The sequence below is a fragment of the Bos javanicus genome, chromosome X (assembly GCF_032452875.1).
Source record: "Bos javanicus breed banteng chromosome X, ARS-OSU_banteng_1.0, whole genome shotgun sequence".
Lineage (NCBI taxonomy): Eukaryota > Metazoa > Chordata > Mammalia > Artiodactyla > Bovidae > Bos > Bos javanicus.
Genome location: NC_083897.1, coordinates 54,449,318 through 54,467,715, shown reverse-complemented (window position 1 = coordinate 54,467,715; position 18,398 = coordinate 54,449,318). Strand labels below are relative to the sequence as shown.

The 18,398-nt window shown below is 45.3% G+C and overlaps 2 protein-coding genes across 3 annotated transcripts in view; one reads left to right on the top strand and one right to left on the bottom strand.

Moving 5' to 3' along the window:
* SLC25A53 (solute carrier family 25 member 53) overlaps positions 1-14,998 on the top strand; it is a 59,325-nt gene extending 44,327 nt beyond the window's left edge. Inside the window, exons 1-2 of one of the 2 annotated variants that reach the window (XM_061409294.1) lie at positions 4,206-4,399; positions 12,234-14,998. In XM_061409294.1, coding sequence (XP_061265278.1) covers positions 4,212-4,399; positions 12,234-13,185 — 1,140 coding nt within the window. In that variant the 5' untranslated portion in view covers positions 4,206-4,211 and the 3' untranslated portion in view covers positions 13,186-14,998. Of the gene's footprint in view, positions 1-4,205; positions 4,400-12,233 lie in introns of those variants that run through there. The other variant, XM_061409295.1, reaches the window with a different exon arrangement.
* On the bottom strand, positions 690-2,506 carry ZCCHC18 (zinc finger CCHC-type containing 18). The gene is given in 4 exon segments (XM_061409293.1): positions 690-1,301; positions 1,303-1,724; positions 1,727-2,038; positions 2,041-2,506. Coding segments are annotated over 4 exon segments (1,302 nt in total). The 3' UTR covers positions 690-1,199.
* Positions 14,999-18,398: the final 3,400 nt, after the last annotated feature.

The window sequence follows — 18,398 nt, the reverse complement described above, 5'->3', positions numbered from 1 at the left end:
CCCAAGTCTCCTGGTACTGAACTCTCATGAGCAGCTGCTTTCTCTGCAGTTGAGGGGGAGGCAGAGGGTAGTGTCAACCCAAAGGGTAGTCTTTTTGCCATGGGGTGTTGTTCAGAAGCATTAATAGTAGCAATTTAAGGAATCTGCTCAGGGAAGGGAACACCGCCCCTTCCCAAAGTGAACAGGAATGGAGCCCCTGAAATACCCATTTCCTATTATTGCCCCCTCCCCTGTCTGTCATCAGATTTCTCAAGATGTATTAGCTAAGAAAGCACTGGGGCATTGTTTTTAAAATATATGTATTTATTTATTTGGTTGTGCAAGGTCTTAGTTGCAGCACACAGGATCTTTTAGTTGAGGCATGTGTACTCTTCGTTGTGGCATATGGGATATAGTTCCCTGACCAGGAATTGAAACCCAGGGCCCCTGCATTGGGAGCACAGAGTCTAAGCCACTGGACCACCAGGTAAGTCCATTGGACACAGATTTAGTTCAGTGCCATAGGTCAGTTGTGATAGGGGACTCTTTGGGAGATAGCTCCTTTCAGCTTCCATTTTCCTCATCTGTAAATGAGGTTGATAAAACTCCACAGTATGAGTTCCCCCCATTTAGAGCTTCTGTATTTAGTTTTCTTATTATTTTCCTTCTGTATTCCTAAAAGTAATCTCACACAGAGACAGCAAGCATACTTGATGCTTATGAATTGACATAAAAGTCCACAACATATATTGTTTGGTGAAAAAATACAGAGCATAGAATAACACTTATATTTGATCACTTTTATCTGTATATAATATCTATCTTGGTACACAGGAATAGGGAGATATCTAGAAGGCCATTCATCCAAGGACTGACAACGGTTATGCAAGGGTGGGGAGTTTCAGGTAATTTGCACTTCAGTTTTTGTAGTTTCCTTCGGTCTTTGAAAGTTTAACAATAACTTGTACTCCTTTCACAGAAGGAACACAATCATCAAGGAAATAGACACACACATAGACCCTTAGGCAGATGGAGGGAGAAGCAGGGACAGAGGTCAGGCTGTCTTCTTTTTGCTGGTATCTACAATCTCTTCTTCCCCAAAGAAAGCCACTTTGTGGATTAATTCATGCACATAGAAGCCTCCCCCAGCCTACCCTAGTTTTCCCCATCAGCAGTCTCTGAATACAGTTAAGGGTTCACTTAGGGCTGGGTCTAGCACATTACTGTGGCTCGGAGAGGTCACTGTGCTTGCCTGGGATCTCTTTTGATGTCTCCTCCTCTGTATGTGTCAGCTTTTGCAGGGTGATGATCAGATTCTCAAAACACCTGGGCCTTGTTGCTCTTACTGTCACTGGTTTCCTTTGAGTGGCCCTCCTCACCACAGTATGAACAGTGGATAGTATATTTTCTCTTCCTGGTTCTACATATATCCCCAGGACCATCACTGTTATATGCAGAACCACCACTGGTAGAAGGAGATTGAGCCTGAGAACTGTTTAGGGAATCAATGACCAGTATTTGATCCTGAAGTCTGGCCCTGACCCTGAGGGGAGGGGCATCTATGGATGTAAGTGGAGGGTTCTGAGACTCCACCAGGATCACATCCTCGTGTGAGTCATTAAGGGTATCATCTACTTCTATCACATTGCAATCAGCAGTGCTGATGGCTATTGCCTGGGGGCCCTGAAATGCCACAGGGCTTACTGCCGTCTCCATGATTAGCTCAGATCTTTTGGGCCGCTTCAAGTGTCATTACAATCCTCTTCCTCCCTTATCGTCCTGATTAACTCCAGGAAATTGGGGAGACACTCCTGCTCATTTGCATACATCCTGAGAAGATTCTTCAGCCTGAAGAACAGGTCCCCATTCAGCTCAGCCCCTAAAAGGAGCTGGTGCAGCTGTGTCTGATTTGCATCTTTCTCAGCTATGATCCCAGCCTGAATAGCGTTCTGGAGCTGCACCTCTAAACGGATCACACAAAGGGAGGCTTTCTCCCCTTGTGCCTGCAAGGTGTTAAAAAATTTGCCATGGGCAGTGACACTGCTTTCAGAATCCCCAACACCAACTTCATGGCACACAAGAAATTTGCCACACTGAGGTTGGGGTTGGCTGTCTGCAGTAAACGCATCACCTCCCGTGTGGGGCCCCTCAGGGTTTTCATCAAGTGCTTGAGCTTTTCCTATTCAGACATATTCCAATCTGGCAGGGCCCCATTGACTTGTATCAGCCAGTTTTCAAAGGTTTCCTCCTCCTGGGCTGGCACCACCCTCCCGGAGAACAATTTCATCTTTCCTTCTGCCATGTTGACCCTTGAAGGACCAAGACTCCCCTTCCCCCTCAGGGACCTCAACATGGAATGGGCCCAGGGTGGCAAGGCTGTATTCTGCTGCCAGTTGTTACCCACACGTGCAATGATGCTGGCCATGACTGACAATGATCGTCTATATGAATGTAACAAAATGCTCAGCCTTTCTAGAAAAGCCTGATCTGCAGGAGAAATCCCCAAAGCAACGTTCCTGGGCTCCATCTTCCTTGTATCTCAGTAGGGTCTGTAAAGAAAAGGAGGGGGGAAAAGGTTAGTAAGGTAGTAGACTGCATGAAGCAGTTTGCAGTCGCTTCCTTTACGTTCCTGAACACCCTGCGGGTACATTTTCCATTCGGCTACTGCCCTGAAAATATTCTGCAGGAAACTGGCAATTACAACCTTCAGGAGTTAATGGGTGTTCCCGTGCTGCAGGGTGCTTTTCAGATCTGCAACTATCCTCTCCCGAGAATCCTCCAGGAAGGAAGGCAACAGCGGCTTAGAATTCTAGGTGAAATAGTGCTTAGAGCCCATATTGGGCTCTCAAAATAGAGAGCAGTGGTCTAAGTCTCACAGATTTGTGGTAGCAAATAAGATCTCCATGAAACTGACGGTTTCAGGTCTCAACCACACCCCCTTCTCAAAGTTTCCCCCGTTATTTCTCAGATTCCTATATGAGCTTGGAAACAAGTGCGCGCCTTTATTTCACAACAAGAGCTTGAGTTAGAAAGCTGGATTCCGAGGTAGGTTGACCTCTGTCCACGCGAGACTGAAGATCCCAGTCTTCAGGCCATGGCGGAGGGCAAAGCAGGGCAGGGAAGGGAAGGGTTAGAAGGAGTTTCATCCCTCATCTCGCTCCCTCGACCCCTCCCTCCACAGTAGCCAGACGGAGAATTCCCTCTCCCACCTTGTGAATACAAGCCAAAGTGACCCTCTATTACATACCCCTGAATCCACTCCGGGAAATCGTTGTCCTACCAGCTCCGCAATCAGCCGCACAGAAATCGAGTTCGAATTCGACTTTGGTGGTCTGCCACGGAGAGAGGGAATGGGAGTTGGACACACACGCCCACATATGCCTCACCAGGAAGGGATCAGGAGATGCAAAGGGGGTTCAAGGCAGACAGCTTGCGATCCCCGCTGCTTCCCGCCCCCTAACTATCCCCCTGAAAACGTTCTCCTGTCAATCTAGGCAAATCCTACCCATTTGGCATCATTCAGTAGAACCACCTCCTGTCTCTGCGCAGCCGGGCCGCGGGAGTGCTCCTTCGGCTGCCTTTCAGCCCTCGCGATTTGGTAAACAGGAAAGCCGCCCAATCCTGATGGAGCTCTTCCCTCCTTTCTCCGGGACAGGCAATCGCGCCCTTTTTCGTTACTGTGCTCGGCCGGTGGACAGCGAATGCTCCGGCGTGGACAGGTGTGGATGCCGCCTTCCGGTCGCCGTGGCCCTGCAGGGAAAAAGGATGACGCCTCCTCTGCTGCTGCTGCTGCCAAGTCGCTTCAGTCGTGTCCGACTCTGTGCGACCCCATAGACGGCAGCCTACCAGGCTCCGCCGTCCCTGGGATTCTCCAGGCAAGACACTGGAGTGGGTTGCCATTTCCTTCTCCAGTGCATGAAAGTGAAAAGTGAAAGTGAAGTCGCTCAGTCGTGTCCGACTCTTAGCGACTCCATGGACTGCAGCCCACCAGGCTCCTGCGTCCATGGGATTTTCCAGGCAAGAGTACTGGAGTGGGTTGCCATTGCCTTCTCCGGACGCCTCCTCTACCGCTAACCAACTCAGAGCCTCCAGACGGAGCCTCTTCACCCAGCTTTGGGTAGCTGGGTCGAAGCAGCTCGGTTCCCAAGGCAGCAGCGGCCGCCCCCGCCCACTCGCTGGTAGCTCCCAGCAGCCGCCGCTTCTTTTAACCTCTGCGGTTTGAGACAAAGAGAATGATGAGTCGGTTGGCGAGGCCAATCAGCGGGGCGAGGGGGCGGCCTCCCCGCGCAGCCTCCTGCTCAGGGCCATTGCTAGCAAAAAGGAGTAGCAGGCCGGCGGGGGCTGCGGCACACAGGCGCGGAAGCCGGTGCGGTGTCAAGTGCAGCTCGGACTCTCAGACCCTGCCGATTGGCATTTTACCGTGAGTTTGCTGCTTGCCCCTCGCTTTCTTTCTCTTTCACCTCTTCCACCTGTGTCCTCCACGCTTTGAGACCAGATGCCTTCAACACGAGGTGGGACAGACATCAAGCGAACAGTGAAAGTTCCTCACCTTTGTACAGAGGGAAGGGGCAAAAGCATTTACTGAGCGCTTTCTACGTGCAAATGGGCTTGCACGGACAACTCGTTTATTTTCAACAGCCTTGCGAAGGAGGTAGCAGTATGCCCACTTAACAGAGAGGGGACTTAAGCACCCAGTCACTATTCTTAGGAAGTGCAGAGGTAAGAGCTCACACTCAAGTCTACAAGTCTGATTTCAAAGGCTGCCCCCTACTCCTCTCTACTCTCAGACTGAGGGTTAGTTGAGAAAAGCCAAAGCCAAAGTGGAGATGGGAAGGCCTATTTGGAACTATATAGAATTAGTGAGCAACGACTATTATCTCCATTTTTCAGATGAGGAAACAGGCACAAGGTTAGGCGGCTTGCCCCACATCACACAGCAAATAAATATCAGCATCCGGTTTTACTCTGTTGTTTTCCAAATACCAACTTTTTGCCGATCTGAGCTGCCTAGAGGGCATTTTTTTTTTACATGAGTGGTCTTAAACCAGCTCAGCTGCAGTCTTAGTGTGCTGAAGGAGGGCTTGGAGAGGCAACGCAAAGAGGGGTAGGGGAAGAGGTAGGAAACTTGTATGGTACCCATTGTACAGAATAAGAAAACTGAGACATTTTTCTTTCTCTGTTTTACACTACAACAGGCTGCTTGCTTTTTCTTTCAGTAAAACATTATTTTTACAGCTTATGACCTGAAAGGAGACAAGACTCAGAGAGGTAAAATGACTTGCCTGAAATTAAAAGGTGAAGCCAGAACTTGTATCATATCTCTCTGACACCAGAATCCATGCTATTAACCAAAGTATGGATATGAAGCTGGCTGCCTCAGGATCATTTTGAAAAGCTTGTTAGAAATACAGATTCCTAAGCTCTGCCTCTGGGGGATCCAGATTTACTAAGAACTAGGGCTAGGGAGGGTGATTTATATTTTTAATCAGTGCTGTAGTTAATTCTGAGATGTAGAGTGGTTTGTGAACCATTGCTAGAGACACTAAGTTATGCTTATGGCAATAAGTAAATGAAGATGTGGCCAATGTATCTCTCCATATGGTAGCTGTTGTGAAATGTAACTTGAGAGCAGAGGTTCCTACCTAGGGTCCTTCCTGAAATTGTTTGTGAAGAGTAGAATTTCAACTATGTATATTCTTCTGAGTCCACAGCTTTGTAGATGTTCAAATGAGTCTGTGGCCCAGAAATGGTTAAGAACCACTTCCCTACAATCTTTCTTCCTAACATTTTCTGTTTCAACTTGTACTTGAGGAAGAAGTATGAGAAACGGAACATAATTTGATCTAACCCCCTAAATACAGCTCTCTGCCGCTGATATAGCTCTTTCATTTCCTGGCTTGAGGACACGTTGCTAGGTTGCCCTTCTGTGAGCTCTTGAGGGGACCTCTCCTTTGCTGGATTTGGAATCACTGGCCGCAGAGAAGGAGCAATTCCATGGAAACAGCATGCAGGGCTGTCCAGAGTGAATGGGCCGTGAAGCCCGTGACAGAGAAATCTGCACCATTTTCCATGACTTCTGGTTCTTGAAGAGCAGGTCTTACTTCCCTTATATAGATTGTGGTTAGGAGGCCCCCCTTCTGGGCTTGTTCTTGATTCCTGATGTTTGGACGCAAGCGAATAATCTGATGTCTTGTGATTGCTGTTGGGCTGTGTTCAACCTGCCAAGGAACTTTACCTGTTCCTTTCTGCCTTCTCATTGGCTACCTTAATACATAGAGTTCCTTGGAGTAAACAATGCAGATTTGGAGTTTAAGTACTTTCCATCTGAGGACTGTGGACTTTCTCATGGGTGGAACAGTAGCAAGGGGATGGAGGGTGGAGGATGTAGGAAGTAGAGTGAAGCCTCACCTCACATAACCAGGGGTGATGCTGGCACAGCTCTTGGATTTCCTTCAGCCTCTTGCTCTGCTCCCCAATATCATGACACCTGACCCCAGGTCTCTTGCAGACTCTTATTCTGTGTTTAAATTGGCTTCACTGCCAAAGTAGGTGATCTACAGTTGGAGTTGGTGGGGGTGGGATCAAGTAGGACAAAGGATAGATCCTGTAGCTCTGACAAAAAATAGTGGAAAGAGAAAGATTGTATTCTGGTGCCTTGATTGGGCCCTTAGAACAAAGTAAAGGCCTCTTTGTGCAAGGCTGGGAGGAGGATTTGCTGAACTGGTTCCAGTTAGATAAAGGTATCCCTGATCTCTGGCATCAGTGTGTGGGAATACTTCCCAATTCATGGTTCTAATGACACCACATTTTCCAACTGTAACAAAGAAATCTTAAAAGACTGAAAGTTATGAAGGTAACGCTATTAGTTGAAACAATAATAGCTGTCCTTGGCTGCCTGCCTTCTTGGTGCCTGGGACTTTCCATTTGTTATCTTATTTAAGCTTCTCAGCAATGCTGAGACAGGCATTGTTATCCCATTTTGCAAATAGGAAAACTGAGTTTCAGGGAGGTTAAAACTCCTTGTAAGTGTAGGCACTGGGATTCCAGTCTGAGGCTGCATCAGACTCCAAAGCCCACGACAACTCTTCTCTGTTGTCTTCCAAACAAACAATTTAAACAAAAAATCCTTTCATTTTATTTTAAAATCAATTTTAATTGCTATAGAGTTTATTTACTATCTTGTGTTAGTTTCTGCTGTACAGCAAAATGATTGTTATATATATATATATATATATCTCACATATATGTATAAAGCTTCCCAGGTGGCACTAGTAGTAAAGAACCCCCTGCCAATGCAGGAGACATAGGAGACACGGGTTCAATCCCTAGTTTGGGAAGATCCCATGAAGGAAATGGCTACCCATTCCAGTATTCTTGAATACCATGGACAGAGGAGCCTGGTGAGCTACAGTCCATAGGGTCACAAAGAGTTGGACACGACTGAAGCTAGTTAGCACACACATATGTTCAGTTCAGTCGCTCAGGTGCGTATGACTCTTTGTGACCCCATGGACTGCAGCACGCCAGGCTTCCCTGTCCATCACCATCTCCTGGAGTTTACTCAAACTCATGTCCAGCACATCGGTGATGCCATCCAACCATCTCATCCTCTGTCCGTCCCCGTCTTGTCCTCCCTTCAGTCTTTCCCAGCATCAGGGTCTTTTCCATTTAGTCAGTTCTTCACATCAGGTGGCCAAAGTATTGGAGTTTCATTTTCAGTATCAGTCCTTCCAATGAATATTCAGGGCTGATTTCCTTTTATGGACCACAGTCTTGTCTAACTCAATGAAACTATGAGCCATGCCATGTAGGGCCACCCAAGACGGACAGGTCATGGTGGAGAGTTCTGACAAAATGTGGTCCACTGGAGAAGGGAATGGCAAACCACTTCAGTATTCTTGCCTTGAGAACCCCATGAACGCACATATGTATATGCTGCCGCTGCTGCTAAGTTGCTTCAGTCATGTCCGACTCTTTGTGACTCCATGGTCTGCAACATGCCAGGCTTCCCTGTCCATCACCAGCTCCCAGAGCTTGCTCAAACTCATGTGCAGCAAGTCAGTGATGCCATCCAACCATCTCATCCTCTGTCCGTCCCCTTCTCCTCCTGCCTTCAATCTTTCTCAGCATCAGGGTCTTTTCCAGTGAGTCAGTTCTTCACATCATGTGGCCAAAGAATTGGAGTTTCAGCTTCAGCATCAGTCCTTCCAGTAAATATTCAGGATTGATTTTCTTTAGGATTGACTGGTTTGATCTCCTAGCAGTCCAAGGGACTCTCAAGAGTCTTCTCCAACACCACAGTTCAAAAGCATCAACTCTTCAGTGCTCATCTTTCTTTATGGTTAAACTCTCACATCCATACATGACTATTGGAAAAGCCATAGCTTTAGACTATATGGGCCTTTGTCAGCAAAGTGATGTCTCTGCTTTTTAATATGCTATCTAGCTTTGTCATAGCTTTTCTTCCAAGGAGAAAGCATCTTTTAATTTCATGGCTGCAGTCATCATCTGCAGTGATTTTGGAGCCCAAGAAAATAAAATCTCTCACTGTTTCCCCATCTATTTGCCATGAAGTGTTGGGACCAAATGCCATGATCTTCATTTTTTGAATGTTGAATTTTAAGCCAGCTTTTTCACTCTCCTCTTTCACTTACATCAAGAGACTTCCCTGATAGTTCAGTTGATAAAGAATCTGCCTTCAATGCAGGAGACCCTGGTTTGATTGCTGGGTCGGGAGGATCCTCTGGAGAAGAAATAGGCTACCCACTCCAGTGTTCTTGGACTTCCCTTATTGCTCAGCTGGTAAAGAATCTGCCTGCAATGCGGGAGACCTGGGTTTGATCCCTGGGTTGGGAAGACGCTCTGGATATCTCCCTATGCTAGGTGAAATATATTGCTTTTATGTTCTGCTCTGTCCTTGATTAGTGTAAGCTTTGTTTTGCCTTCCAGTATAGTTTAGCTCATGGTTGACCTGTCTCCCCCACTAGATTCCCAAGACCTCCAGGGCTGGTACCAAGTCCTGTTCACCCCTGCTTCACAGTGACTTACCCACAGTGATTGATATGTGTTTGTGAGCAGACCAAAGGACTGGCAGAGGGATGCCTGGAATGAATGGATACATATAGGGCTGGATCCTGGCATGATCATGCAGGCTGTGCATCTGGATTAGACTATCCAGGGAGTCTGGAATCCTTTCCACCCACTTTACAAGGTTATAAACATAGGAGATACATCATAGGGCCCATGGGATAACTGCTCTAGGCTGACTCCAGGCTTGTTCTGAGGCCTCTACTTTGGAATTCTTGTGTAAGGGGCCAGGCTGTCCAGGATTGCTTTTATAACACCTTTGCATTCACAGAAGAAAGGTCTTCCTCATCTCCTATGTGGACACAGGATTTGTCCCACCATACCACTGTAAATGGTTCTGAGTGTGCTGCAGGAGCATGTGCAGCATCCGCATAGGTGTGAGGTGGGGAAACATCTTTAAAAAAATACAGTTGACTGAGGCCACCATGCCATGGATGGTCAGCCACTTTATCTCATTTTATTTTGTTATTCTTTACAACAACCTTTTGAGGAAGGTCTCTTGTCCCTCGTCTGTAGCCAAAGAAACTGAGACTGAGTGAAGTGTCTTGCCTAAGGTCATACAACTAAGCAAATGGTGGAGGCAGAATTCATACTCAGGACTGTCTGCTCCCAAAGGCTGGTATTTTAACAGGAAAACACATAGGAGAAAAATTGACTCCCTTTCCCCCATAAAACAGGATGAGTTAGATTTATAAAATTATGACAGATATTTCAGGTAAGTTGTTTCTAAATTATTGTTCACTTTTAATCCCTGAAAAAGATTGGCCAAAACAGAAGGAACTAGGGATGGAAAAGCACAATTCCTCTATCAAATATTGGCCTGAATTCCTCTCCATCAACCCCCTGCCACATGCACAGTATGAGGATGCCTAGAGAACATCCCCCTACCCTACCCCCCAGCGTCTGCTCATTTCATAATTGAGATGCTTAAGGCTCCAAGATGTTAATATATTTCTAAAGGTCACACAAGTTGAAAAGAGAACTGGCACTGAGAATTCTGGTCTGCCAAATTCTAGCCCAGTTTTCTTTCTGCTAAATCGGCCTGCCTTACAGTCGATCAACACATGTTTACAGGTTACTCAGGAAAATGTGGGAAGGAAGTGGAACATTACTGCATTCTGAGATAGAAGAGGCGACAAATGCTTCCCTCACCACCCGTCCTTATGCAGGTGCAGATAAAACTTGGAGATAAATCCTTGGTAGGACGGTTGGGTAATTTGGGGGTCCCCTGTGGCTTCGGGGGCCTGATTGGAGCTCCCCTCCAAGGAGAGGGGTCCGCTTTGGTTCCTGGGATATGGAGGGGGCTGCCATGGGCCCAGGAGTGCCCTGGAAGGATGCAAGGAGTGGGCCTCTTGAGCCTGTGCTCCTGGCCAGTTCTCAGCTAAAGGGTCCAAAGCAGAGGAGCCTTCCCAGCCTCTTGGCCATGAGAGTTAAGGATGTGAGGCTTAAGGGCCTCCGAACTGCTGAGGGTAGGGGAGGGCTGGTGGAAGAGTACAGGAGGCTGAGCCTCTACTCCCTCCCTCTAGACAGACTGTGGCTTGAGAGGGGTAGGGTTGTAAGGTCAGGTACTGGACTGTGGATGGAGCAGGAGCAAGAAGCCAGGGAGAAGCTTATGGGGGTCATTCTGGAAGGAGAAGCACTTTAAGGCAAGTTCTTGAGTTCGGCAGCCCAGGGAAGGCTGCAGTGGGCTTCTTGCAGGGCCTGGCTTCTAGCCCACCCCCAGTTCCTCAGCCTGGTGACCCCTTTGTCCCTATTGGATGGGCTAGTGTAACTAGAGCCCCAATAGCCCTCATCTCTGGGGACTACACAGCCCAGGTTTCTGTGTGAAACCTCTGGGTCTGCAGTTTCTACCAGGCTTCCTGTCCATCTAGATGTGAGTCTGATGCCCAGTCATGGCACCCTGTGCCCTTGTCCCCCACCACACCACTTCCTGTTCCTCTCCACACACCATTCCCAAGCCCCACACCCTGTCCTCTTACCCCTAGTTCCTTCCTGACAACTCCCTCAGGTTCTCAGATCTGCACTGACCATTCATTTCTTCTTGATCCCAAAATTCTTTCATGGGCCCTGGCTCCCCAATTACCTTTCATACTATTCCATCTGCTCCCAGACTACTCCCAGGTAGGAGCAATAGCTTGGAATCTTTGCACAGCCTCTTCCCTCTAGTATAGTGGCTCTGAACCAGGGCAATTTTATCTTCTTTCCTCACCCTGTGGACATAAGGTAATGTCTTTAGATATTTTTGTTTGTTATAGCTGTGCTGTGCTTAGTCACTCAGTCATGTCCGACTCTTTGCCACCCCGTGGACTGTAGCTTGCCAGGCTCCTCTGTCCATGGGGATTCTCCAGGCAAGAATACTGGAGTGGGTTGCCATGCCCTCCTCTTGCCATAACTGGGTAGGTCACAACTTGTGCCACAGGATACCACTAAACATCGTATGATACACAGGGTGGGCACCTGTGATGAAGAATTATCTGGCCCCAAATGTCAATAGCCTGTACATTGAGAACACCTGTTATACAGCAACAGGTCTATAAGGTTAAGCTCAGAAACTGTCATGTATAGAGCCTTTTCTTGCTAAACTTCCAGGAATAGTTACTCTTTCTGTTCCTCAATTGGGAGAGGCAAGCAGGGTGTTGCCATGAAACAGCTAGCACATCATCAAGAATCTACAAAAAAAGAAGCAAGGAGCTTCCCTGCTCCCTAAATTTACTACCATCTTTTAGAGAAAGTACTGGACTACAACCTTTGAATGCCTTTCTGCCTGTAGAAGATAGTGCCACTTTTTGGAAAGGGAAGAGCAACTTATTATTTTAGCAGTTTATCAAATGCAAAGTTTCATATGGTGAATGCAGTAAGGATGGGGAGCCCTACCTCACTAATTTTACTTTCTTCATTCTTCAACCTTCTTTGACTATGAGAATATTTGCTGGGTCAGAAAAACACCCTAGAGGTGACTCTGTTCAGCAAAACTAACTGCCTTTGTTTTAATTTAAGGTGGAGGAATTCTTTCTTAAGAGTGTACGTATTTCTCAGAAACTGGCCCAGAAAATTATTTGTTTCTTTAGAGTTGAGTTTCTTGAGCCTCTGTTTATAACTAAGCAATGAAAATGCTTGCCAAAAGATTTCATTGGTCAGTCTAACTTCTTTTTTTCCACTCTTGCCAGTTTCTTCCATCTGCACCCAGGTATCTTCAGCATGGGGGAACAAAACCACTCTCCCGGGAAGGAGCTTCAGCACTGGACACAAAAAGAGGCTCCAGGAAAGAGAAGCTGGCACTCCCATGCCTACGCCCTTGGTGCCATTTCCAACTTTATGTCCACTTTTCTGACCTTTCCTATCTATAAGGTTGTGTTCCGGCAACAGATCCATGCTGTGGCGGTGTCAGAGGCTTTGCGGCAGCTTTGGCATGAAGGCCCTCAATACTTCTACCGGGGAATCTACCCGCCTCTTCTCTCCAAGACATTGCAAGGGACTCTGCTGTTTGGGACTTACGATAGCATGCTGTGTTGTCTCTCCCCTGTTGGGCCACACTCCCTGGGGAACCGCTGGGCTGCGGGGCTTATGTCTGGTGTGGTGGAGGCTGTGGCACTTAGCCCCTTTGAGAGGGTGCAAAATGTGCTCCAGGATGGTCGCAAGCAAGCTCGCTTTCCCAGCACCATCAGCATTCTCAAGGAATTTCACTCTTATGGGCTTTGGGGCCGGCTGTCACAGGGTTACTATCGCGGTTTCTGGCCTATCCTTCTCAGGAACAGCCTGGGGAGTGCTCTGTATTTCTCCTTCAAGGATCCCATTCAGAATAGCTTGGCAGAGCAAGGCCTGCCCCACTGGGTTCCTGCCTTGGTGTCTGGGAGTGTCAATGGAACAATCACCTGCCTAGTTCTGTATCCTCTGATTGTGCTGGTTGCCAATATGCAGTCCCACATTGGCTGGCAGAGCATGCCAAGCTTATGGGCCTCTATCCAGGATGTGTGGGACACTCGGGGCCGAAAGGTATTTCTGATCTACCGGGGAGGTTCCCTGGTCATCCTAAGGTCCAGTGTAACCTGGGGCCTTACTACTGCTATCCATGACTTCCTGCAGAGGAGGTATCATTCCAGGAAAGAGCCGAAAGACTGACTGGCTGCAGGCAGTGTAGTGTGGCCATGGCAACTTGTTATTCTAAGCCTTCCTGGGGTGGCTTAAATAGTTTACTTCTTTGGCTTGGTCACCTAATACAACTATTCTTCAAAATCTTTCAACTGTCAGTGCACTCGAGAAGGTCACAACTACCAGCCTGTTCTGTAAAGCCAAAACCCAATAGGGTTCCTTGGTTAGAAAAAGAAATTCACCCCAGTTTATCCACAGCTTCATGCAGACCCAGGAAGGCTTTAAGTAACATGTCACCTGCATGAAATGTCATTCCTTTAAGGAATTTGCTGACATTAAGAGGAAACTCTAAAAGATGACCTTAATCAGGCACTGTGAATTCTGGGACCCCTCCAGTTGTCTTCTGGGCCAAACTGAGTGGAGGACCAGGAATTCCAATTTCAGAGAACTAAGCTTGACTCTTGGTATGGGGATTCCAGAGACTTTTTCAGATGGCTATGTTCACTACCCCTGCCACCACCACTCTCACTTTTCAAAGTTGTTGGTGCTAGTTTCAGGGTAGTGGTTGTGGCTAGAAATCCTGAATTAGACTTGCCTCAACTGATCAGATGCCACAAGAACTGGTGGGAATGGGAAGAAGTGTGGTCCTTGGATGGATGGAAAGAATAGACTTTGAGTGAAGAGGTTTAGTTACATGCAGAATAGAAAATTCTACTATTGATTGATTGGTGTTACATGCTGGGACATTTCTGATAGCAAGGCAATAACATTGCCTAGTAACCACTTGAGTTTCCCTAAGAAATCTGGAACTCAAATGACTATATCTTTTCATCAATAATTGCATATTTTATTGCCATGGATAAATATAATTACTGTGACATAAGTTAAAGATCTGAATTGTAGCCTGTCATTTAAAGCCATTCAAAATATGGCCCCCATAAAATTTGTAGCATATTATCACACCATTCCTACTTACATAGATACAATACCCTAGCCAAACTGGAGTATTGTTCCCTCCTCAAACATGCCACTAACTTTCCCATAGCCATGCTCTATCTTCTCCACCTCCAACACCTGTTCTCTACATGTGACTCTACATAATTACTGTGACATAAGTTACTGTGACATAAGTTAAAGATCTGAAATTGTAGCCTGTCATTTAAAGCCATTCAAAATATGGCCCCCATAAAATTTGTAGCATATTATCACACCATTCCTACTTACATAGATCCCATACCCTAGCCAAACTGGAGTATTGTTCCCTCCTCAAACATGCCACTAACTTTCCCATAGCCATGCTCTATATTCTCCACCTCCAACACCTGTTCTCTACATGCCAGTCCACCAAAATCCTTCCAGTTCCTCAAAGCCCAGGTCAGATGCCACCTTCTCTAAGAAGTCTCTTCTGATTGCCCCTACTGAATGTGACGTTAGTCTCTTGTGATGTCTCTCTCCAATTACACTTCATACGTGGCACTGATTCCATTATGTCACTGAGCTCATGTGGTCCTCTGTTCTTGACGTTCTTCAATACCTCCTACTAGACTGTAAAACTCCTTGAAAGCAGGGATTCTTGTATATGTTTTTAAATCTCCCATTGTGCCTAGGTGCTCAATAATGTTGGCTGAATTATTGAATTGATTATCAAGCTGTGATATGGTCTTTATCCTCAGGGTGCTGTCCCTTGTACATGAAGATAATGTTATTGATTCATTGTCATGAAGACGTCTGCCTTTAGGGTGTGATTTTTGTTTTATTAGTGGATTTAGTTTTGTGCTAATGATAATGATGCTGATGATGATAATAATAATACCAACAATAAGTAAAAGTGACTTTCAACTGGGACATTTGATGAGTTTGTGTTATTGGTGGCATGTTTGTTACTGGCAACACTTTGGATCTGAAATTCACAGAGACATTGCCTAATGGTCTGATATTTATTTTTAACTCTGGAATTTTGAGGATTTCCAAGATGACATACATTGCAGTTTTTCCCTTATAAATGATATCATGTAATGATCTCCACATGCACCTCCTTCCTTACCAAACCAAAATTGTCATTTATAATGATCTGACTATAGATCCTGGCTGTGGGGATTCCTCACTGAATATCAGAGAAGTTAAAGACACGGCTGTAAGCATTATGAGATCAGAAAGCATTTGCCAGCAAGGTCAACAAAAAATGGCGGGTCCAGAATCGCTGCAGATGCATTCCCGTGTCTGATCCCTCTGCAGACCTGGATGTGGTGGGTCAGTACTCTGCTTGTAGATTCAGTGACAGGGAGCACAGAGTCTGTACCAGGGAAGGAAAAGTAGAAGAGCAGTTAGTTCTACTTAAAGGCTAGCTCTCAGAATACAAAAAAGCATTATTTAGATAATGACTTCAGTTTATAAGCTGAAAAGAAGGGGATAAACTATGGTACTCTCCCACTTTTTTATTCAAGATAAAATATGGTATCCCCCCACATTTATTTCTAAGCACACTGTCCATTTTCACTTATGTCAGTATGTCAGTCCACGTCTATTCCTTCATTTTAACTTATTTAGAAATAAGTTCAAACTTCTAGAAAAGCTGCCAACATAAATAGAGTTCAAAGAACACTCATATACCCTTTATCCCAAATCACCTACTATTAACATTTTACACCATTTGCTTTATTTCTTGAGCACTCATTCTCTCCACACACATGATATTTTTTGCTGAACTGAGTTGCAATTTTTAATATTTCTAGATTCAACATTTGTAGATTCAAATTCTTTTAAAAAGACTGAGGGCTTTATGACACTGGCACAGTTATAATTGAATAAATGAAAGCTCACAGCAGATTTTAAAGCTACATTAGTGGTAATTATTTAAATTTACTATATTTGTCTTTTTAAAAATTTTACATTTTCATTATGTATGTTAATACTTGAAGTTATGCAATTATAAATATGAATTTACAACTAAAGCATGTTATAATTGAAATAATTTATTTTTACAAATTGGTTCATGTAAAATTTTAAAATTACATAGGCTGGGCTTCCCTGGTGGCTCAGTGGTAAAGAATCTGCCTGCCAATGCAGGAGACGCCAGTCCAATCCCTGGTCCTGGAAGATCCCACATACCACGGAGCCACTAAGCCTGTGCACCACAACTATTAAGCCAGTGCTCTGGAGCCTGGAAGCCACAGCTACCGAGCCCATGTACCCTAGAGCCCGTGCTCTGCAACAAGACAAGCCACTGCAGTGAGAAGCCTGTGCACTGCAACTAGGGAGTAGCCCCGACTCTCCGAAACTAAAGAAAAGCCCTTGCAGCAATGAAGACTCAGCACATCCAATAAATAAACTAATAAAATTATATTACAAAACACATAGGCTGATCAACTTTTCCCATTTAAATCTTCTGAGTAAAATTTGAGAGTGTAATAGTTTTCTAGTAGTTTTAAATATCAATATTTAGTTTTGTGGTGTTAATATTGTTTTCTGACATTTAAAAATTGCTTTTGGATTTAAGATCAATAAAATAAAGAGATAATAAATACCTATGTCTGTTTAAAACTTATAAAATGTAGAATTTAACACTAAAGCTACTTGGTATAAAAAGGTGAAAGAAAAAATAAAAATCCCTGTATGAGCTCTGTGTATTTTGGTCTAAATATAAACTACTGCAGATTCCTAAAGCTCAAAGTGAAAGAATAAGTAACTAATGTATTACAACTATTATCACAATTATATGGTTTATTAAGACAATTTTGCTTTTGACATTTATTTTTAAACATTGATAGCATTGTAATTTATGTGTTTGGGATAACCGCATGTAGTATGGTAAAGTTAATTAAATAATGGTATGTAGGAGACAAACTGGAGAAGGAAATGGCAACCCACTCCAGTGTTCTTGCCTGGAGAATCCCAGGGACGGGGGAGCCTGGTGGGCTTCCGTCTATGGGGTCGCACAGAGTTGGACACGACTGATGCGACTTAGCAGCAGCAGCAGCAGCAGGAGATGAACAGCATGATAATTCAGGAAAAAAGTGAAAAGTTTTCCTAAAGAATAAGGTAAAAATACTGTAGTTCCCTGTTCTGTTCCCTTTCCAACTTCTCTTTGTCTTTCTTTTCCTCACATCTTCAGTGCTTCCTCCTTCACCCTCAGTCTCAGTTCATGACCTTACTTTCTCTCTCATTAGGAAAAGAGAAGCATTCAGAATAGAATTACCAGTTAGAAGAACATTTATAAAGTTACTGTGTATGTAATGACCACCCAAGATAAGAAATTCAACATCTTGATAACCCCCATCACTATTCCTCCTGCACTCCAAGCCCCTCACTGATGCTATTCCTCCATCCATCCTAGAGATAACTCCTATGCTGGCAAATATGATATCATTTCTTTACTTTTCTTTATAGATTTATCTTCCTGTCACTGGGAGGGGAACCCTTTCCAGGGCCCAAGAGTGGGCTCTTGTCTAACAATCGAAAAGGAATTGTCCGAGGAGACACATGTACTGACAAAGCAAAAGACTTTATTGGCAAAGGGCGCCCACGTGGACAGCAGCAGGGAAAGGGAACCTGGGAGAACTGCTCCAACACATGGCTCAAAATCTCAGGTTTTATGGTAATGGAGTTAATTTCCTGGTTGTCTCTGGCCAACCATCTTGCCTGTGCCTATATTTGGTCTGATTCAAGACCCTTCCTGGTGGCATGTGCATCTCTCAGCCAAGATGGATTCCAGCAAGAAGGTTTCTGGGAGGTTGGCAGGACATATTATGGGCTAGTGTCTCCTCTCTCCTTTTGGCCCCTCCTGAATTCTTCCAGCTGGTGGTAGCTTGTCAGTTCTGTGCTCCTTATCAGGACCTCCTGATGTGAGATAACTCATGCAAGTGGTTGTTATCCTGCCTGGCCAGGGCAGGCAGTTTTGGTCAATGGTTCCCTAACATTCCATATAAGCATCCCTAAACAATACAGTTTTATTTTGTAGATACTTGAACTTTATGTACTTGGAATTGTGACTAGCTTCCCAGGTGGCACAGTGGTAAAGAATCCATCTGCCAATGCAGGAGACTCAAAAAACGTGGGTTTGATCCCTCAGTTGGGAAGATCCCTTGGAAGAGGAAAATGGCAACCCGCTCCAGTATTCTTGCCTGGAGAATCCCATGGAAAAATGGCTACAGTCAGGCCAGCTACAATCCATGGGGTTGCAAAGAGATGGACAAGACTAAGCATACATGCACACCTTTGATATTATTTGTGAGATTCATCCACAT